Source organism: Nannobrachium achirus, assembly GCF_963921795.1.
Source record: "Nannobrachium achirus genome assembly, chromosome: 9".
Taxonomy (NCBI): Eukaryota; Metazoa; Chordata; class Actinopteri; order Myctophiformes; family Myctophidae; genus Nannobrachium; species Nannobrachium achirus.
In genome coordinates, this window is record NC_137818.1 from 47,711,759 (window position 1) to 47,735,563 (window position 23,805).

At 40.8% G+C, this 23,805-nt stretch overlaps 1 protein-coding gene across 1 annotated transcript; it reads left to right on the top strand.

Annotated features, from left to right (window-relative positions):
* Positions 1-346: 346 nt before the first annotated feature.
* Positions 347-12,903, top strand: bcas2 (BCAS2 pre-mRNA processing factor). The gene is made up of 7 exons (XM_080733477.1): positions 347-513; positions 2,991-3,083; positions 3,201-3,271; positions 7,636-7,797; positions 10,360-10,410; positions 10,500-10,580; positions 12,491-12,903. The coding sequence occupies exons 1-7, from the start codon at positions 421-423 to the stop codon at positions 12,615-12,617; spliced, it is 678 nt and encodes a 225-aa protein (XP_080589603.1). The 5' UTR covers positions 347-420; the 3' UTR covers positions 12,618-12,903.
* The last annotated feature ends 10,902 nt before the right edge of the window (positions 12,904-23,805 follow it).

The window sequence follows — 23,805 nt, forward strand, 5'->3', positions numbered from 1 at the left end:
ACTTCTTCTGATATCAATCAATCAATGCTAGAGCCGTAAACATCTTCTTTTATGGGGGGTCCATGGCATATCTTTTCAAATGGGGGTCCGCGGGCTAATTAGTGTCAATTTGGGGGTCCTCGACATTGAAAAAGTTTGAGAACCACTGTTTTATTTAGAAGATGACAACTGGAAACTAAAGGAGTCGATGCCAACTTCCTCCAGAAGGTGGCAGTGATGCAACACAATCACGTCTGTTCTGTTCTCCTCCGCAACACTAGGCGGCGGACGCACAGCGCGTGTGATGTCCACTCCAGCGGAAGGAATCCAAAACAAAAGTCTTCTGTAGTTCCTTTCTTAGATTAGCTTGCTTGGTAACTTGTTGTTTGTAGCGCAGAAGGATAATTTCCCAAACAACGACACATAGTTGATCGATTAAAAATGGCTGGAACGGCGTCAGTAGCGGGCGAAGTGTTCGTGGACGCGCTGCCATACTTTGACCAGGGTTACGACGCAGCGGGCGTCAGAGAGGCGGTAAGGAAGTCCCTTCATGTGGATGGAACTGGGTTACTTAGCATCGTGCTAACTTTATAGTCCAGGCAAACTAGCGTTTTACGAGAAAGTAATTGTAAAAGATTTTTTTTCTTCACAGACCTTTTCTATAAGGTCTCCAGAACAACATACTAAAAGTCCTAAGAAATCCCAGTTGCGGAAATATGTTTAATTGACATTAATCCAAGACTTACTATACACTACACTATAAAGGCAAAAATGACTCCCAAAAAATCTGCTTTAAGTGGGATGTGAGGGGTCAAACTAGGGGTTATTAATTATTCTGAATCCATTGCAAGCATTTGTTTGGCATGAAAAACATTCATTGGGCAAGAAATGACCCCACAATACGATGGTTTAGTGATGAGTCATCAATTTTCACAGCCTTTTGGGGTCCGTTTTTGGCCCAAGGAATGTTTTTCATGCAAAACAAATGCTTGCAATGGATTCAGAATAATTAATAACCCCTAGTTTGACCCCTCACATCCCACTTAAGCAGATTTTTTGGGAGTCATTTTTGCCTTTATAGTGTAGTGTATAGTAAGTCTTGGATTAATGTCAATTAAACATATTTCCGCAACTGGGATTTCTTAGGACTTTTAGTATGTTGTTCTGGAGACCTTATAGAAAAGGTCTGTGAAGAAAAAAAAACTTTTACAATTACTTTCTGTTTTGGGTCCAAAATGAGCTAGTTTGCCTGGACTATTAGCTAGCTGCACCTTGATGCCATGCCGAGCAGAGCTGTGTGACTTGAATTTCACACAACTAATGCTGAATTAAAATAACTCCAAAAATAACAGTAGCAGACAAGGCGTCTCGTCGAGCTTGTAGATCTGCCATTGTATGTCAGCTTCCCATACAGACCCCTTTATGATGGCAATGTGAGCTGCAAAACAAAAGAGTGCACAATGCACATCATCATTACCCAGTGCCCACATATCTGTCATACTTGTGTTACAACTAAGTTATATGTCATGGCCAAGTTAAGCCAACCAACTATGCCTTGGAATATTTAGATTGTGGAAACCTAGTTATTAGTAGTTTACACTACTGGTTGTATGTTGGAATAAAAGGTTGCTGATGAGAGGGGGTATGTGCACGACACTCCACTTCATGTCTTTAATGCACAAGTCCAACCAAGGCCCAAGGGTATGAATAAAGCTACAATCCGGGACTATGTAATACATTAAACGGTATACTGAAGTTACTGCTAGTAAGCTAGCACATCTGGTTGGAGGAGGTCTCCCATTGACACACTTATAAACTCTGATTTCAGGTAGGACAGCTACTTGTTTTACCATGTTGCACCGGATTGGACACTAGATGTGTTACATTGATGTTATGTTGATGTAGCCATTGGTGTGACTATTGTCATGGCAGACCCCTGAACAGTGTTTATGCCCAGTTTGGTGCAGATTGGTGCAACGGTGCACCTGTTAGCATCCCCAGGGGCCCCTGAGTTGGCCCCTAACATGGCCCCTGGTGGTCACACGTGGTTCCTGGAGTGACTATTGTCATGGCAGACCCCTGAACAGTGTTTATGCCAAGTTAGGCACAGATTGGACGAACGGTGCACCTGTGACACCCAAGGGCCCCAGGGGCCTCTTTGTCCCTGGGGGCCAAATCTGGCTACTCTGATGGCAGACCCCTGATTGCCAAGTTTGGTGTAGATCAGAGCAGTTACTGGCAAGTTACTGTCTCTGGTCTAGTATTATTTTCTGAATGTCACTTAGGCCCCAAACATTAAGCAAAAAGCTATTCAATGTTGGAGCGCAAAGGGCCTAAGTGACGCTTAAACATATTAGTTTTGTATTTAAAAAAACGTTTTGTACTTTTTTATGTATATAACTATTAAAATATCAATTTCTTTTAGCTTAATCTGTATAAAAGTACAGACTGCTTACATATGTTGTTTGTAATAAAATAGTCACTCAGTCAATCAAAACTTTGTTTTTGCTCTCCTGTAAAATTCTGAAAATGTCACTTGGACCATTTGCGTTCCAAGCCCTCGATATATACATTATTGTATTATTAAAGTACAAAATCAAGAAAGATTCATACAATATTCAGTTCAAGTTAGCAGAAAAACAGCTGCAACCTTATTTTCAGTAGTGGTTCATCATGATAAAGTGCTCAGAGCTTGTATTCATTTGACTTCTCTTGCCACTAATCTATCTATAAATGAAGATGGCACTGCTGAGTCTGTGAGTTTACCCGTCCTTAGACACTGAGACATTTAGAAGACCGTTGATAATGTTATTTCACCAGTGGGACTCGCACCTACCTGCATTGACCTCGCTCTAGCATGTCGGCATAACACTGTTCACATTGTCCTTTCAATATTAAAATCCTTTAATGGTTTAATTGATCAAACTGATCCGCTTGCTGGTGGTGACTGCACTCAAGCATTTTGCTCGTTCTGAATCCTCCTGTTTCCTCTGGTGGGTTTTTCTTCTCAGGCGGCAGCACTTGTAGAAGAGGAGACCCGCCGATACAGACCCACCAAGAACTACCTCAGTTACCTGTCCACACCTGACTTCTCTACGTTTGAGGTGACAAAGCCACCAAGTCATGGAAAACTTGTCCTGTAGATGTTTTCCCAGAGTAGCTGATTGCAGCAAAGACCTTTGTCATTTGATGCATGTTTCTTTTTTACTGTCCATTTTCAGACAGAAATCATGAGGAATGAGTTTGAGAGGCTAGCAGCTCGGCAACCCCTGGAACTTCTTAGCATGAAGAGGTAAATGACATATGCCACAACTGTCTCTTTAGAAGTTAACAGGACAAATGACACAATGTTTCTCTTCTACAACCAGTGTATCAATGTGCCGCTATGTAATAATAATAAATGATTGATTTGAAAGGACCATACTGGCAGATTTAGCTAATTGATTATGACCTTTGCCAGTGGTTCTCAACCTTTTTACACCAAGTACCACCACAGAAAATATCTCTCTCCAAGTACCACCATAATAACTGATGTTAAAATACAGGTGCGTAGACCCATCCTATTCCGCTATGCACAAGCCAATAATTTGATGATCGGGTCAATAGGATCGATTCCACCGGTCATCAAATGATTGGCTTAGGAATGCAACAAAAACATGAATTCAAGCCAAGGCTTCATTGGGTGTGTAGCCAATAGAAATAAGTCATTTCTTCTGTTTTGTGAACTACTCCTTTAACTCCTGCAGTTGTCATACAATGCCACAGACACTGAGACAGACACTTACATTGAGACCGACACTGATACAGCCATTGCGACATAACTTGAGAAATACATTGAGACAGAAATTGAGAGCCCTTTTCAACCAAGTGCTTGGTCAGAACTGCCTGTAGTATAATATAAATATTTCACTCCACTTTTATCTGTTCTCTTCATTTTTGGGAGACTCCTCGGAGTACCACCAGAGGGGGGCTCAAGTACCACCAGTGGTACATGTACCACAGGTTGAGAACCACTGACCTATGCTATACTTGTCATTACTGACCAGTGACCTATTTTCCAAAAGTGCAACATAGTTTGTTTGATTTTAGAGGAAGCAATTACATTCACTTAGCTTGGAAACCCCAGTTAGGGTTAACCTTTGTTTATGATATTGTATTAGAATGCATATCCCCCTTAATCTGTTATTTGGCTTTACATGGGATGTACTGTTTTCTGAATAAGCAAAACAATAATGCATAACAGTAACATTTCAGATCAGAAACGACAACCTTTTAATTATGTAGGTATAGAGGGTATGCACGTGACATCATCGTCATACCCGGAAGTTATGTGGGAACGCCTACCGAGTAGCAAAAAAACTATTTTCTGGCCTTGACAGCCCATACATCCAAACAGACAAGTCCTATCTGATTGCATTAAACTACATTAAACTCACTCTGCCACTCACTTTGCAACTGGATTTGCCATTCACTTTATGCATGCGCATACCCTCTATTGGGGTGGTAAGGGACCCATAATGTTGGATAGGGACACTGGCCCAAAAAGAAACACTGGTCTAGACCAGCGGTTCTCAAACTATGGGTCCCGACCCAAAATGAGGGCGTGGGGAGGTGTGTAGCTAGCCTAGCACAGCCAGACAATCCACCCATGTTAAAACAAGGTGGGGATGTACTGCAGTATATACTGCAGTTAGTTGGCTGCATTAGTATATAGTCTGGCCAAGCCAGGCTAGTGTGTAGCAACCACTAATGTAATAATTTCCCTCATATTATGCGGTCGTGGTATAAAAAGGTTTGAGAACCCCTGGTCTAGACCTTCAAGTGGATCTGTCTACTGTTGTCTTTCTCATAATCCATTCGATGGCTATCAGTGAGGGAATGAGAGACATGATACAGCAGACTGTCACACGCAAGACAAAACATTAGTAACAGAGAAACAAGCAATTCTAGTTCAGCCAGACACACATAAATCTGGGCCAGCTGGGAACAATGTCAAAAAACTGAAAACTATGACTTACTTCCCTCTTATTTTGATCTAATCTCTTGTCTGTTATGTTGGCAGGACTGGTAAACTGGAAGTCATTCTTTATATGTTCAAGGTTTATTGCAGTGGTGGTCATTTTGTGGTCCCACAGATAGAACCCTACATACATGATTTCAGAAAATATTTATATATTCTTGAACCAAGCCATCCAGGCTCCTGGTGATCATGCCCATGAAACATTTGATTTGACGTCAAAACATGTTTCAAAACCACAAACTAATGGGTATTTATTATTGAGTATATAATATATTTAAATGTTTTCGGCTATGCCCTATAAGGTTTTATTCATCCCATATAGTTACAGGTATACTTATACAACCTGCAGTGAAATGCTTGGTAACCTTCTCTTGTTACTGTTCTGTAAAGTGTTAAAATATGAATGCCACTCCACCGGTATAGTCTCTCAGCATGTTGGCTGCATTACATTACATCACCTTGGTATGACTCCTATTTTACAACGATGGCTGTAACTCCTCAAATTACTGTGGTTAAAACAGTGTCTCAAATAACTGCTCAAATTACCATGACTAAAGCATTCATCCATGCTTAAACATGGTATCACATTTCTGTCTATCGGTGCTCCAATGACTGGACGTAAGCAGATGCAAATTACCACACTTTACTGGGAGGGACTGGGAGGCATGATACTGACATACACAGATTAAGGGGCAAACTGACACTATGTTTTACATACTGTATATATATCTCTAGTCTTTTGACCAACTAGTGCAATACCCTTTATTAGAGACCTGTTCCTGCATGACTGACAACATCAATATCACATGCAGTACCCATTATCAGTCTAGTCGGCGACCTGGTCAACTCGGAACAATGTAAATAGGGAATGAATGCCCCGCCCTTTAATGCAAACCCCATTATACCTGTTTTCATAGGACCCGTTTTGACCATCTGTCTGCCTGTGTCCATTTATGCCCATATATGGAGATATCTGTATCTGTCTGTCTGTCTGTCGGCGTCCATTTTATGTCCATATATGGAGATCACTGCAGTTATAGTTCTGGGTCCATTTTATGCCCATATATGGAGATATCTGTCTATCTGCGTCCATTTTATGCCCATATATGGAGTATCTGTCTGTGGCTCCAACTGTGTTGCAGACACAGTGCCGGTTCCCCCTTTAATGCAAACCTCATTATACCTGTTGTCATAGGACCCGTTTTGAACATCTGTTTGCCTGTGTCCATTTATGCCCATATATGGAGATATCTGTATCTGTCTGTCTGCGTCCATTTTATGCCCATATATGGAGATCTTTGACCATCTGTTTGCCTCTGTCCATTTATGTCCATATATGGAGATATCTGTATCTGTCTGTCCGAGAGCCTGTATCTTACAACTTCTTGTAAGATACAGGCTCTCGGCTAGCTTTGGTGACGAAAATTGCGTAGGAGACACTCTGGAGAAAGATTTGCATAGTAAACCCAGATACAGCCCCTGTATCTGCCCATATGCCCATATATGGAGATCTCTGTATCAGTCTGTGTCCCTTTTATGCCTATATACGGAGATATCTGTCTATATATGCCCATATACTGTATGGAGATCTCTGTATCTGCCCATATGCCCATATATGGAGTTCTCAGTTCTCAGATATCTGTCTATATATGCCCATATACTGTATGGAGATCTCTGTATCTGCCCATATGCCAAGTTCTCAGTCTTATGCCCATATACAGAGATATCTGACGGGTCGAGGCAAGGCCCGGCACTGCAGTGATGTCACAATGAGTCAGCGCTTGCGCCCGGCACTGCAGTGATGTCACAATGACCGATTTTGCGCCGATTTCCTCCGGAACAGCCTGATGTCAACAATCAGCCCCGCATAAGGAGATTCCGAACGTTTCGCGCCGGTTAGGGAAAACCGCGCGTCGGGTCGGGTCGAGGCCCGGCACTGCACTCCGCGCCGCGGCGGGGAGCGCGCGTGCCGAATCTGAAGCCGGTGGGACGAACGGTTCTCGAGTTACGCGGATTACAAACACACACGCAGAGACTTCTCGCATTTATAGATAGATGACGTCAGTACTATAATGTCACGTAGGTCAGTCAGTAATCAAACAGCATTGTGTAAACAGCTATGTCGCATTGTGACATTTTATGTATGTATGCATACATGCATTGTATGTAATAAAGCTTTTGGAACAAATAGCAGCATTATCTTTTCTCAAAATGCTTTTAAAGGTAGTTTCATACTGTGTGTGCAGTAGGTCTAGATGTCAATCCATGGTTTGTAGTCCTTAGGGTGGTTGTGTTCCAGTCTCTAGCCTTCTTTTGTCGCAACAGTTCACAAATCCTGCTGCTGTGTTCGCACATTGTTGTATTTCTCCCAGTAGGTATGGGATTTTTTCATCATTGGTCATGTTTTCAAACTCCCTTCGGATGTGTCCCAGAGGCACATCCCTTCTTCTGTAAGAAGTATGTGTCTCTGATGTCTTGGTATAGTGGGCAGGTGGTTCACTCAATCATCTCCATATTTGGGCAAAAATGCAGATAGACAAACTGATACACACGACACAGACCTTGGAATTTATTGATAGATTGTCCTGACATTTTTCTTCCATACCCCTGTTTTTCTGTCTTTGAACTCTGTGCAGATATGAGCTCCCAGCACCGTCCTCTGGACAGAAGAATGACATCACGGCGTGGCAGGAGTGTGTGAACAACTCAATGGCCCAACTGGAGCACCAGGCAGTTCGTATTGAAAATCTAGAGCTCATGTCGCAATACGGTACCAACGCATGGAAAGTCTATAATGAGTGAGTAACTCCAACACTTTTCGCAGACGGTCCCATATTGTCACACTTTTCCCAGACGGTCCCATGTTGTCACTAAGATTTTCATATTTTTTTATTTTAGGCATTATGACTTTATGACATTATGACAATCACAGGACCAACCAGACCTATCTGGGTCCATTTGGGCTAAGGCTGTCCCCTGAAAGTCAGGACTAGGGCTGTCCCCTGAAACAGCAGTCTGCCGTCATGTAGTCTTAAAATAAACTTCATGTTACTTTTACATTGTATTATATTGACGTGGTTTAAAGCAGCACTGAAACAAGCGAAATTACAGTTTTTCTTTTTTTCTCTGCGACCTTTTTATATAAAACGACTCGTCGAAAGGTCGGATTAAACTCCCGACTCAACTTGAAGAGTCGGGGACAACCCTAATTTGGACCCCAGACCAGACATTGAGAACCAGCGACTGGCCTTGTGGTTAGTGTTTGGATACATCGGTGCCAGATGGCATTAATGAGAAGCTGACATTTTGCTTTTCATTTGTTCTTGTATCTATGCGGTGCAAGTGTACAAATGGAACCAAATAGACCCTTATGGGTGCATTTGGTTCCATATGTACGCTCTCAGAGTTAAATTAACACTCTGTAGATTGCATAGTGTAGACTGGAATTCCCAAAGATAAAAAAAAAAAATCCATTTGTGCACTCTTGGAGGTACAGCCCCATTTCTACCCCTGATGGGCCCCCATTGAGACCTTGAGAAAGAGTGCTGTAGTAGTGCCGCTCAGCCTTGTACATTAGTGCAGCAAGTACCCTTTATCAGAGTACTTGGAGGCCAGTCTAAGCAATGTGATTGTTTGAAATATGCTCTCCAGCCGTTCTCTAATGAGCATGACGGCACATCTAGCTGTTTTCAAACTAAAGATTTTAGTATGGCCTTATTGAAATTTGTATTGGGGCATCTGGCATCCAAAATCTCATTAGTCCGAATTTAGTTAGGGTTAGGTTTTAGGGTTAGATTGGGGCATAGTTTTACTGAGGTTAGGGTTTGGGTTAGTTTTACTGAGGTTAGGATTAGGGTTAGTTTTAGGTTTAGGCATAGTATTTTTCACCAGGTTAACATCACCAGATTCTTACTAATGGGGTGTAGGAACAATAAGATTTCGGACCAATGCCATGGCACCCAACTCTGTACCACTGTAGTGGTGAAGGGTTTAGCTTCTTGCCCATCCTTTTGTTTATGGCCTACAGTATACTTGGTTATAAACTAAGTACATCTATTTTACCCAGTTTATAACTGGCAAAATACAGCCGGTATGTATTTGGTGTAGGAGGCCTCATATTGGAGGACACAGGCTCTGTGAGAGAAATGGTCCTGTGACTGAGATCCCTAGTGATTAAACCTGTTGCACCAGGTAGATTCTTGTATGTAATTGGTTGCGTCTGTCTGTGTTTGTCCCTTGTGGTTCCACCTGTTGCTCCAGGTATGGCTTATAATTGGTTACATCTGTGTTTTTCCAACGGTGCCAGGCTGGCACAGCCGTGGGCATACCGTACTCTGCCAAATTTAGCACAAACTCGACACACTGCCAAATTTAGTACCAACTCAACAACAACACCTGCACAGTGCAAATCCATGTTGCCAAACATGCAAAGGTTAGGCATGGATGAAGCGAGTGGCTGAATGGCCCCTCCACTGCACCGTATCATTTTTTACATTACAAGGCTTAGATGTCATATAAGGCTTGTATGTATGTAATTCTTTTGTGTCATTTTCCGTAGCGAGTGGCAGTGGCTGAATGTCATTTTTTGACATACAAGGCATGTTTGTCATTTTTGGTACACAGAAGAAGGGGTCATGGGCTTGCAATATTAATGTACTGTTATTTGGAATTGTGTTGGACCAGAATTCACACTTGCTTATTTTATAGAGTGTTGGTGCTTAACCCTATCTCTAACCCTAACCGTACTCGTAGCCACGTAGTCAGAGTAATGAGACGTCAGGCTTTCATAACCTCCCATGGAGTGTGCGTGTCATTGGGCTATTAGTACTCCAGGACAACGATCCACTCGTCCTAGACTCTTCGCCCTCCTGGCTCCCAAACTGTGGAATAAACTCCCAGTTGCACTTAGAACGGCTGACTCACTCACCTCTTCAGACTCCACCTTGGCCCATAGCACTTACCGTAGCACTTGCCTACCCTCAATGATCATACATGTCATTTAGATAGCGTTTTTTAAGGAATAGGTGCTTGGTCGATGTTTTTTTCTTAGATTACTATTTCTATGCATTCGATGTATTCTTGTTGATGTACTGATGCATTGATGTATTACCTTGCTTATTGTAAGTCGCTCTGGATTAAGACTGTTTGCCAAATGCCTAAATTGTAGTATAATTGTAAATTGTAGTAATCAGGGCTTAAAGTTCTCCGTCCTGGGGGCGGATTTCCGTCTTGAGGAGTCCCTAGGGGCTATAAGAGATCAGAGCAGATTCGCAAAATACATTTCCGTCTCGGGATTTTTTTTTTGCTTTAAGCCCTGAGTAATGCTTCACAGAGCTCTTAACTTGTCTTTCTCTCTACAGCAATTTGGCCTTTATGATCGAAATGGCTCAAAAGGAACTTCAAAAGTTCAGGTAAGCTCTATCTTTATCTATAACGTATTATCTTACCAGGCGGGTTTACCAGCAGGTTTCTGATTACTCTTGTTATTTTCTTTTTCCAGGAAGCAAATTCAAGATTTGAATTGGCAGCGCAAGAATGATCAGTTGGCAGGAGGGGGAAAACTCAGAGAGCTGGAGTCAAAGTAGGTTTTTGTGTGAATGTCAACATTTATTCTACTGTTGTTGTTTAAGTTGTGTATATTGATATGAATGAAGCCTGTCCGTGAGCATAACTTCAAGATCACAGTAGCAAATGCTGGTACACTTTCGGTTTGGTCTACAATGTTTATTTAATTCTGCTGTAGTGCTCAATAGCAAATCCACAGAAGTGAAATTGTCATTGGTATTCTGCATATAGTATTTTATTATTATCCATAACGTTTTAACCATCCAAGGTAGACTTACCTCAAGCTATGAGGTTGTGAAACGATTGTAATTGTTCCTGTAGAAGCCACAAGTCTTTCGGGACTGCAGTTGTCATTTGGTATTTTGTATTTGGTACGAAGTAAACTGGGTCCCTTGAACCACAATGCAATGAATGCATTCTCCTGTTCAAGCTTGGTACCACTCTCTGGTATAGAACAAATATAGTGTTACTAAAATCATGCAGAGAGATTTCAAGGATACGCTGAATACTGCAGTAGGGTAATGGTAAATGGTGCATTTATATAGCGCTTTTATCCCGCATGCTGATCGGCGTTGCCATTCAGCATGTTTGTTGCGCAAGCAGAGTGTGCAAGTACTATGATCGGCTGGGTATGTACTGTATGTATGTACTGTATGTATGTCGGTGTCTCCGCTTGTTTAAGCCCGTAGCCCAATCAGGGAGCAGCATCCCTGGCAACGTCGTCATTAACAGGCAATGAGGGACCAGTATTCCTGGTGATGCCAGTGGTGATGTCATTGGTCATATTAGAACAGGGGTTGACACTAACGCCTGCCCGACTGCCCGGGGCAGGTAAATAATATGGTCAGGCAGGTGAAGTTTGCTACCAGGTTGCCCGACATGGCAAGTGCCCATTTTGAGTAACATAATATAAGATATGTTTTGTTAGCCTACTTGAACGCTGAACGAGGCTATATTAGACTAGTGTTCCGCCACTCTCTCTCGCTCTCTCTCTCCCCCAGTCCCTCCCCACACACACTGAACGAACATCATGCAGTGTGATAGTTTGCTGCGACATGAGCTCCCTTGAAAACTGCTATTCTACAAGCTCACATAATGCTAAAAAAGACGTGCATCGGACACGATGAGTGCTCAGCTGCAGCTAATTAGAAATCGCGCAAGGCAACCCGCAAAGCGACATGCCTCACATTGTGTGAACATGAAGTGACTGCTATGGAGAAACTAGTCTTTAGCTATGAGTTCTCTCAATCCCCTAAACAGGCACAGGATTAGCGCTAGGTAGAGAAGCGCGTTTGTAATTTGTTCTGAAAGAGTCAGAACAACATCCTCAGCGTCCTGGTCAACACTGCTTTTCCGAAGTTTCCTCCCTGCAGCGACACATATCCACACGTAACTGAACAGCATGTGTGTGCAGCCAGCTTGCAAGCGTTTGTTTGCTAGAGAATCACATCTCCGACTACAACCGTCTAACTTTGCCCACCGTTGCCATGTTTTGTTTATGAGAGAGAAACAAGCAATCAGGTTTATGGAAATAAAACTTTTTTTGTTTTGTTTTTTGCAGTGGGGGGGGGGGGGGGGGAAGGGGGGCAAGTGGCCATGACCCGAGGTCAAGTAGAACATGACCTCGGGTCTCAAGTGCCTCTTTGTCTAATGTTCCATTGTTCTAGGTTCTATTGTTATTGTGAAGTTTTGTTCTATTTGTCTAGGTTCTATTGTTCTGGGTTCTATTGTTCTTTGTCTATTGTTATAGGTTCTATTGTTCTTTGACTATTGTTCTTCGTCTATTGCCAAGGAAAAGTGAATTTAGCCTCTGTCATCGACTTGGCTCAAAGCTATATTTCATACCCAGCATGACCCTCATTTGTCTGAATGTGACAGAGTGATTTATAATGTCTAATATGAAAACCCGTTTTTGTCTTTCAACAGTTGGGTATCCCTGGTAAGCAAAAACTATGAGATAGAACGTGCCATTGTTCAGCTGGAGAATGAGGTGGCCCAGCTCAGACAGCAGCAGGGAGATGAGAACAAGGAGAACATCAGACAAGACTTCTAAAGCCTGAACTCTCAACCCTTCGATGCCCATCTGTGTTGATCTGATCCCAGACACATTTGCTCTCAGTATTGGGGATGATGATAAATAATCGCTACTGGACTACAAACTGATTGTGCAGCAGTTTGACTGCTTCTCGGGTGTGGTTAAATAACCAATTGTCTGAGAACCAAGCTGAGGATATCCTCACCACCCTGAAGAAGTTCCCTCAACACCTTGGTGACACAGGATGTCACCACTCACCAGAGAGGATGGCTATACAATGTTGCTGGACACCGAACCCCCAAAACAAATGAAAAAAGCTCGGCTCTTAGTCTTTCTTCATAGAACTGTTCAAAAAAACTAATTGAAGTTTTTATGTTCTGCAAAACAGCCAATTCTAGGACACGACTAGTGCAGTCTGTGAGTAAAACGGTCTATTCTTTCATACAGACTGACAGTGTACAAATAAGTTCAGAATTTCAAATGTGTACTTTATCTGTTGATACAGTTGGAGGAATGACCGAATTTTGTTTTTCTATTTGTAAAAAAATATCCCAGCTCCTAAGCACATAACCATGGAATTGTTTTTTTCTTTTATACCATTGTAATAAAATCTTAAAATCGTTATATTTTGTCTTTGAGAATTTGATTATTTTACAGACACGGAAGACTGAGCCTACGAAGAAAGAGAAGGCGCTGATGGATTCTTGCACGAACGCTTGGCATGTGTGCTAGTTAAGTTCCCTTAGTGCAGGGGTCTTCAACAGGGGGTCCGGGGCCCCTAGGGGGTCCTCTGAGTTACTACAGGGGGTCCTCCAAATCTTCCAATCATTTTTATATTAAAAACTTGAACCCTAGTGTCCATTTTCAGAGAACTGTAGCCAAAAATGGCAGATCTACAAGCTCACGCCACCTCGAGGCATTGTGAGCTTGTAGATCGGCTATTTTAGGCAAAGAACTTTGGTGTGGAGGGTATAAAGAGCAGACTAAGTACAGAGTGAAAGGTCAAGTTTATTAAGTATTGATGTTTCAAGTGGTTAAATATCTGAAGAAAAATGTACATGAATCCAAAATACACTGATTGTGCTGTCAATGAAATTATGGAACCGATGGAAAGGTTGTGGGGGTCCCTGCTTCATCTCTCTCAACTAAGGGGTCCTTGGCCTGAAAACGTTGAAGACCCCTGCCTTAGTGGAGTATTTGTAGCAGGTGACCTGCTTGATGATGTGGCCATGTCATGCTTGCTGTTATTTCCAATTCACCACAATCTCCTCAGTTCTACATATTCATTTGTAGGTGATGCTCATCACACCAATGCACATACCTTTTCACTCCAGTTGTATGGCTGTTGATGTTGGAGTCGTTTGTGGATAGAAGGCGTCAAATTAATTCTGATCGGTTTACCCAAAATAATAGCTTGCAATACATAGTTAGCAGGGACAAATTATATGATAGTTTACATTAACACCATACTACTGCATCGATGAGATGAGAGATCTTTTTAAAATATTTTTGATAATATATTTCAGAAAAGGAAATGACACCCGACCGTCCTTTTATACCAGCTTGCTTGTGGAATCCACTGGAAACTGAATTCCGTCTTACAGTTTATATTATAATATAAATAGTAAGATGTAATAATATCTAATAATATATATATACTGTATACATTCACACTTGTTCTTCTGCTTTTTAGCCATATATGGTAAGAATTCAGGAGATTTTGGCATACTGGATGATGTCATCGGCTGACTATCTGTAGACCAACCAGCTTTGCAAGCTGGTAAAAAATGCTAACACGTTTATATGATCTGTACCATGTACTTTATGATTTCATGTGTAATGCTGTGTAATCTTATTAGGTCTTTTTTGTTCTGTAAAGTTATGTCCACGCCCCACCATTGACATGGTGATGTCCTTGAGTAGTGGTGCTTGATCCTCTGTCATCCTCAGCACCTGAGCTGATCTAGAGCCCTATAACAGAAAGTTGCCTGTCTGTGATCCACTTGTATAGCACTGACAAAGGTCCTAGGACCGAAACCTACTTTTTTGTACCCCTCACTTTGAGCACAGAACACTTCATGAGCATATTAAATTCAAATAAATACAAATTTCTTAGTCTCTGCGAGGAGTCTTACTTAAAGGGATATTCCACTTTCCAAAAAAAAGTGGAATATCCCTTTAATACCTTATGCAGAGAGCAATTCTTTCTATCAGTTTTTTCCACTGAAATTTGCAGCCACCTCTGCACAATTTTAGAGAATGGTGTGCAGGAGTGTTTTTAGGCATAGGTGGTAGGCTCCCCAAAATAAAGAATTCCATTTTATCACTGGCATATTTGGACGGTGGGCAAGTGCACTGTCGGTCTGTACCAAGGAAAAGTTCAACATCATCAAAGGGTAATTTATAAAGAGCAAAGATGTGGAGGGCGTGTTTTTTGGTGTGTTTTTATGGGCATTTTTAAAAGCATCTTTCTGTCTCTGGTTTTCATGATTGCTTTGGAAAGTTCAAAGCCTTTAGAGGGCATTTGAGAAAGAGGAAAGATGACAAAAGGCACAGAGCTGGCATTGAAGATAATAATACTAATTTGGTTATAAGTGCTCCTCCTATATGCCATCCCTCTCAGCTTCCCTACCTAGCTCTTAAATAAATAATAAATAATTGTTACCATCAAACAATAACTTGGCGGCCCACCTGCAATGACTGAGGACCCCCTAGGGGTTGCAAACCCCCTGTTGAATACCCACCGGATAAAGGAATTGGAAGTGCCAGAATTTGAACACTATTAAAAAATTGAAGCTGCTGAATGGGGTTTCTTTCCTGATCGGATGAAATTGTTTATTAAACTGGGGATACTGTTATTGAACAAACATATAGGAACGATCAGAATATAGAGCTTTAACTTTTAATACATGTATTTGTTTTAATCAAATAATATAAATTACAGCACCTTTAACGAGTAATGGTTAGTTACCCTCAAAGTAATACAATTACTCATTGATGATTGGGGTAGCTTACTATTTAACAAAATAACTGACTCAGGAGGATGTATCAATACTGCAATATAGAAATACTCTGTACTTGAGTAAACATACAAAAGTATCTGTATAAAAATGTACTTAAAGTATCAAAAGTAAAAGTACTTGTTATGCAGAATGTCACATTTCAAGTTTTCAAATGTATAACAGTCATTTTTAAATAGCAGATCTACCAGCTCACAATGGCCGAAATGTATATAGGGCTGAATTGTTTTATAATAATAATAATCTAAATCTAAAAAGTAACTATAGTAACTAAGGTGCTCAAATAAATGTAGTGGAGTGAAAGTACAATATTTGGATCCGAGATGTAGTGGAGTAGAAGTAAAAGTATTGGAATTGGAAATACTCAAGTAAAGTATAAATACCTCACAATTAAACTTAAGTACAGTACAGTACAGTACAGTACAGTACAGTACAGTAACATAATCTTTAAAAAAAAGCTTTGCTGTCTGTGTGTAGCTGCATTAGTATAGTATAGTATAGTATAGTAGTATAGTATAGTATAGTATAGTATGACCAAGCCAGGCTAGGTGAATGTAACACAAAACACTTTGGATAAAGATGCTATAAAAATGCAGACCATTTGCCAATTAATCTTAAATGTCACATACCATATCTCCTGGAAAACTAATAACTTTATGGGTCCTTTATAATAACTCATGAATAACTGATTACATCAACATTAGCTCTTCAAAAACAGTCTCATTTATGCAGAACAGCAGTAACTAATCATCTGCCAATATCTTACCAGCTACAGTATTATCAGTCACCACTGACAAAAATAGGCTGTCCTAAATAATTAATGAATCTAAATGAGAGACTGTACCTCCAGGAGAAACTAATAACAAACTATGGGCACTTTATAATAAGTACTAATGAATTATTGATGACATCATGAACCCAGCCTACAGCCTAAGACTTTAACGACCACTGCTGCTCTATTAATACGTACGGTTCATACTCTCTCCCTGAACACATAGGCCTACCACTATCACTCTTAACAAATTTGAAATGTCCCACATTTTCTCCACATTGCCGATGGGTATTCATATCTTTGCCCAAAATGTCCAGAATATGTGCTTTTCAGGGGGGAAAAATGAATCCAATTTGATTTAAATCATTGATCATTTATTAGACAGAAATGTAAACAGCACATGGTATTCAGACATTTGAGCTAAAAGGATAACAAAACAAAAAAAAAAGATTCAGTTTATTATTATTAGCATAAAAATAACACCAATATACAATCATCGATTAATATAAAACACTATATAACTCCCCTTTTGGTCTCCTAAAATATGGATTTTCAGGCCTGTTTTGAAGGAAGTCAGTGATCCACATGTTAAGGGATATGTCAGGGCATTCCACACTTTGATGGCAGTGCTGAGAATTTACCCATGTTTGTTCTATAGTGGGTTATATGCCAGATCGTTGTTGTCGCTCCCTCTAGTATTGTGTCACGAGGTCAAGTATGATGGTATATTGAGGGCCCCTTTGACTATCTTGAAAACCAATCCTATTTTTGAGCTGTGGTCACACCGTCTCCATAGCGTGGCCGTGTGTGTAGGTATGTTTGTATGTGGGTGGGTGGGTCTGTATGTAGCCTCAAGCCTGTGGTGTAGTACCTTTTATGACCACACATGTTAAGGGAGGGGCGCTGTTTTCAGGCCAGGCCAGGCCAGGCACACACACACACGCGCACACACACACACACACACACACTCACACACACAGACACACACAGGGGGGAAGGGGGGAGGGGTTGGTGGGTAAGAGGGTGCTGTTGAGACTAGCCTGGGGGGGGGGGGGGGGGGGGGGGGGGGGGGGTGACAGAATTCATAGATCTAGAACACATCGAATTCATAGATATAGAACACAGAATATGTACAGTACAGTACAGTTAGGTACAGTAGAGTACAGTATATAGTACAGTTAGGTACAGTATACAGTACAGTAAAGTACAGTAAGGTAATACGCAGTTATTACTGTTTGAGCACGCCCGAGTTTTTTCAAAACTTTTTTTTTCCAAATCTTTTTTTTTCCAAATCTTTTTTTTTTCAAAAACTTTTAAAACTTTTTTCCAAAACTTTTTTTCAAAAAAACTTTTTTTTTCAAAAAACTTTTTTTTTTCAAAAAACTTTTTTTTCAAAAAACTTTTTTTTTTCAAAAAACTTTTTTTTCAAAAACTTTTTTTTTCAAAACCTTTTTTTTTTTCAAAAAACTTTTTTTTTTTTTTTAAAACCTTTTTTTTTTCAAAAAACCTTTTTTTTTTCAAAAAACCTTTTTTTTCCCAAAACTTTTTTTTTTTCTTCAAAAAACTTTTTTTTTTTTTTTCAAAAAAAGCGGCCTGAACTCTAGACTTTTGCGGCCCAAGGGGAAGGGGGGAGGGGGGGGGGTTGGTGGGTAAACCACCGCTCAGTTCACAAGGGTGTGATTTTAAATGCTTAACCCTGTCTTCTACCCTGAGCAATCCCAGACTAGCAAAATGTGTTGTAAGAGGTGGGCCATGGGCTCCAGGCCGAGAGGTAGTCTAATTAGCTTGTTTTGGGAGGTCTGGAGCTTAGTTTTTGGAGCTGTGTGAAGCACAGGCTCCCTATACGTGTAGTGGCCGTGTGGGTGGGTCTGTCTGTGTGTCTGTCTGTCTGTCTGTATGTAGCCTGAACTTCCTAAACTTCGGCACGCCACTAGTCCCACAGTTTTGCCACCACACACTCGCGCCATATGTCAAATCGAACGGCTTACTCGGGAATCGTGGGCTATTACTTTTCTAAGAGAAAGGTTCTATAGTTTAATTGATATTAATTTATTAGTGAATTAATTTTCCCCATTGACTTATAATGGGAATCGCAAAAACTCACATTCAATTATTTGTCTCTCGCAAACCATAGGGGCTAGAGTTTCAAGACTTGGAGAGGAGGTTCATAATGATTTCAAGGATTAAATAAAAAATAATTGTGTCATTTGGCCGCATGGTGGCGCCATAACACCCCACTTTACGTTTTGGCCTGTAACTCTTGAACCGTAGGTCGGAAAATTAAAAATATTTTTTCCCTGGATTCCTTGGGTCATGAAGCATCTCCCCATATAGGCCACGCCCATTTGCGCCATGATAGATTTTCCGCCATCTTGAATTTTCTCCAAAACACACTTTTTGCTCCTTTTCCTACATATTTTCTTCAAATGTCACAAAAATCGGTACACATGATCCACACACACACACACACACACACACACACACACACACACACACACACACACACACACACACACACACACACAGCTCCACTTCACACGGGTGTGATTTTTAGTGACATGAGTGGGATGTTGGAGAACCAAGAGGTGCAAGCATAGGTGGCATTGAATGGGGGCTCCAGCAAGAGCTTTCAGAGCACATTTGTTGACAAAGAGGAAATTCTGCATCTGAATCTTGTTCTTTGATTTACTTTTTTAATCACTTGTTTTTTAAACTTTCAGTTTGTTGTCAAGAATACAGCCCAAATAGGTTACCTCTTCTTTGCTTGAGATTACTATATCGTCAACTCTGACCTTGAAATCATATGTATTTACATTACTGAGGGAATGTTTGGACCCAAAAAGAATGGATCCTGTTTTACCAAGGTGTAAAGACAGTTTGTTATCGGAAAGCTAAGTACTACAATGTTACTGAGCTCTGCAAGTCCTTGACTGTGTGTTGTTATTAGTCACACTAGCGTGCTAATGCGCCCCAAATCATTTTATTAACCAAGTTTGGTTTGCCATATCCCATGTTTTACACATACGGCCGAGCCATATAGGTTTCATAAAAAAAAAAATAGTTATATTTCAGACAGTATTAAAGGACAACATAGTATTTTTATTTCAGTGGGTGGGGCATGCGTACAAGTGGCTAAATATGTCTTTTTAGACACAATAATCCAGCAATTTCTTTTTTACTATTTATAGCAGCCCCCATAAGTCACATCTGCCCATGAAAGATTGTGGTGCATCTTGGGAATGGGCTTATTGTGTCTAAAAAAACGGCCACTTGCATGTTAGCCACAATCAAAATTAATATCACTAAAACAAAGTAAATGAAAACATTTTAATACTCGTCTTTTATTTTCTCTAATGACTATCTAAAATATGAACCCTTGTTGTAAAAAAACAAAGTTGTCCGTTAACATGGTGATCAACTTATTCCAGTTTGTATTAGAAAATACATTTCCAAACAAGGTTGATTTATTTAATGTGCAGAATTTTTTTATGGTGTGTATGTGTGCACACTCGGCTGCAACCGTGTTAATTAGAAAGCTTTTAGTGAAACACCTCGTTAAATATATTAAGAGACTGGACTCTCACTTGTGACCAGTCTGGTAGGGTTTAACCTCAGGGAGGGACACAGTTACTGAGCCTCTCCAGTCTCCACCAAAGCAAGGTCACAGCAATTGGAGAGGGAGTGGCCCTAAACCACTTTCATCCTTGGCATCCCTATTTTGGCCTGGGCATGTCATTATAGGTGAAAATGTAAAAAGGTTTTCAAAAGATCTCTACTATTCTGTACGACACCATCATAGAAAAAGTATAAAATAGGGCTTAAGTGGTTAAAAGGGAAAATGTCGCAAACTGCTTCAACCGATCATCACCAAGTTTCGTTTCCTGTTCCTCCCCACTGTACAAATAAAGGCTCAGAAAAGACCCCTCTCCCCAAAACCCTGAGAATACATTTGAACTACATGTAATTGATTATTATGACAAATAAATAAATACATTTTTAAATCTACTAATTAAGTTCAGCAATAACAAGAAGAAAATGAAAGAGAAGGAAACTCACAGAGACACACTGCATATTCCCTTTAATTATTTATGTCCACATAATGAGCAGAAGCAAAGGCCATAAATACTGAGGGGACAAAACAGCTACAGTTTGTATTGATACCCACAGATTGTACAAACATAATCGAGATTGGAGGCTGATTGCGACCGCCAGGTCGCAGGAACTATCAAAACCTCCACCGGCTGTCAGCCAGTCCGTCCGTCTGTCCGTCACGTCACACTTTTGCCCTACTCATATCTCTGCCACTGTTGCCAAACTTTGCACACACACTCCTTGGCTGCCAAACCACAACCCCCACTCATTTCTCACATGGCCCTCCCTCTTCTAGCGCCACCATGAGGCCAATTCTTGCAAAACACATTTTTGGACACTGCTCCTACAGATTTTGCCCTAAAATCAAGCGGTACACAGTATGTCTAGAGTCATGTCATCAACATGGATCTGTCCCATTTAGTGCCACCATCAGGCCGATTTTTTTTTAATAATGGGTATATCCTGCTATGTGATAAAAGGAAGTATGACTTATGAAGACTGATCACAATCGCTGTGATTTTAAATGTTATTTGTAGAAGGTTCAAGGTCCTATGAAATCTGCAGGGCTGTTATGGACGTTTTATGACTTGGTGGTTGGTGGTGATCGACAACCATCTTAATAGATGCTGTAGTGTTCTAGGGCAGTGGAGGCTACACGAATAAAACAGATTACACTTTTTATGGCATGGCTACTATAAAACGCGAGTTGTCTAGATTAGAAGATAGTCTCTGTTTACCCATTACAAAGAATATATTTGTTTTTGCCTCTGGGGGCACAAGCTCCTTTTTTGTGTTAAACAGGAACTTAGGTTTGGATCCTCCTCCTTTCCGATCCAACTTCCTTCCGGATACTCCTTTGTTTATTCCTACTAACAACATTACATGTTTTAAGCATCATTCCCACCAGGCACGATAACTATAAAGATATATTGTTTGAAAACCATTTTAAACTCAAGCAAATGGCAGCGTTCACACCGACTATAAAATTACAATGGCGAACGATATCGTTATAGTTCTCGTGCCTGGTGGGAATGAATAAGGCAGTAGTGCTGACAGATTATGCTGTTAGCAGAATTGAGAGATTAGTGTCTGTGGGGCTAATCTCGCAAACCAGATTCTGCTGTTAGCGAAATCCGTCAGCACTACTGCATTAAAGATGATGGAATGTTGTTGTTAATAAACACACATAAACACAGAAGCACCCCAGAAGAAGAATCACACTCAGTGTGAAGTGAGCAGTGCTTTTTATTGTGAGATAATTTCATTAAGCGTCCTGCGAAGCTTGGCAAATGAGCCAACTCAGCCAAGTGTGGGACAGACAAAGACAAGATGTAGGAGCGGTTTAGCACTTATCATAAAGGGGAGGGGCCAAACCCCACATTTCATCTTCCATATCTGGGTAATAGTGGGGTCATTAACATGACAACATCAAGACGATGTCAGAGATCCAAAGGGGAGACACTCCATTATTAGACTCTGTCTTTCTCTAAACTAAGTTCCTCAAAACAGTTAACTAAACACTTTGTTAGTAAGTTTGTAATTGTTTTCACACAAACAACAAAACTAAAATGTGCCAACCATTTAAAAGAACACTACACCAAGTTCAAAATGTGTTTTCTTTTATCATTTGCAATGGTATAAGAATCACTTAATTGAAGTCAGGTGGGTTAGTAGGCTAAAGCACAGAACATTGAACTCTGTAATTGTATTTGCTAAGTTCACTCACTAATCAGCCCCTGCACTTAGTGTAATTATGTATAAAAGGAGTCACCTGAAGTCCATTTGTTTTTGTGAAAGTTATGGAGCCTGACGAAAGAATGGAGCAAGAGAATGAAAGTGTTTCCAGATTGGTAGATAGCTTGGTGGAGGTGGAAGAATAGATTTTGGAAGGTAGAGCACATGAAAGAGGAACATGAGGGGGAGGAAGAGGTAAGAAAGGTAGATGTGGGAGGTAGAGGATGTGGAGGAAGAGGAGTTAGGCGAGATAAAGGAGGAAGGGTACATGGAGGATGCAGGGAGTAAGATAGCATCATTAGTCAACCTGGTATGGAAACTGTACTTACCTCAAGCATTGCAGGGGGCTGTATGGACAGCCCAAAGCAACTCCAGATACCTGCGGCAAGTGGCTTACTGCAGGCTTCACTTTGCAGGCAGTAAATGGCTATATATAGCTACTTGAGATCTGGCTGAAACCATGACCAAAATGCTGTCTTATTTTACATCATAGATACTAGAGGTTTGTGCCTGCTTCTCCCTTTTTATAGTAAACTGACCAATCATGGAAATTGGCCACTTATTAGTCTGGTCAAAGTGTCATGTGAAGCCACCAATCCTCAAGTATATTGGACATATGTCCGTTTGTGTCAACATGTCCTGATGAAGATCTATTAAGATCGAAACGTTGACCAGCAATAAACGTATGGAGCTTAACCAGTGTGCAGACTCTATGTCCTTCTTCCTTATATATTGTATGCCTCAATATTATGACATCACATCACCCTCTACTTTTATATCAGGTCGCACTTATTGATGGTGACGTCACCTAGAATACTGGTCCCTCATTGGCGTTTATGTGATGATGATGTCATCACCCGATTGATGACATCACTCTGGGTTTTTTCACAGGTTTTCCCATTGGATGAAGTCACCATGTGTTTTCTCAAGGGTTTTCCCATTGGATCCCATCAGACATATGCCCGTTTATGCCCATCTATGCCCATCTGGCATATGCTATGCTACGGGCATAGAGGGCCCCTCTCATGGCCCTTATATACTGTATGCCTCAATATTATGACATCACCCTTTACGTTTATATCAGGTCACACTTTTATTGATGGTGCTTTTATGATGATGACGTCATCACCCGATTGATGACATCACTCTGTGTTATTTCAAGGGTTTTCCCGGCACAAACGTCTCGCGAGGTTTGACCAATCCACAAATCCATCATTCCCATTGGATGACGTCAGCGCAGACACGCGGACGTAGATTTTCCCTAATAGATAGATGACTGCCCACATGAAGTCTGAAATCCACATGGTGGGATCGCACTGTTATTAGACCCTTTATGTCTTGTTTCCCTACATGTACGGCCAAATAAACCATACCCTGTGATGTGGATAAAATGTAAAAATCAAACCTCGGTTCGAAGTGAAGCGGTGAACTTTTATTCTATGTGTTCTAGAGTTATGAACTCTGTGATCTATACATTCTTTATATTCTGAAGGAATTAATGATTTTATCTGGAGGGCCGAATTGTCATGTGAAGCTTGACCAATCCTCAAAGTATCCAATCATCAGACCGGGATGGACACTACACACG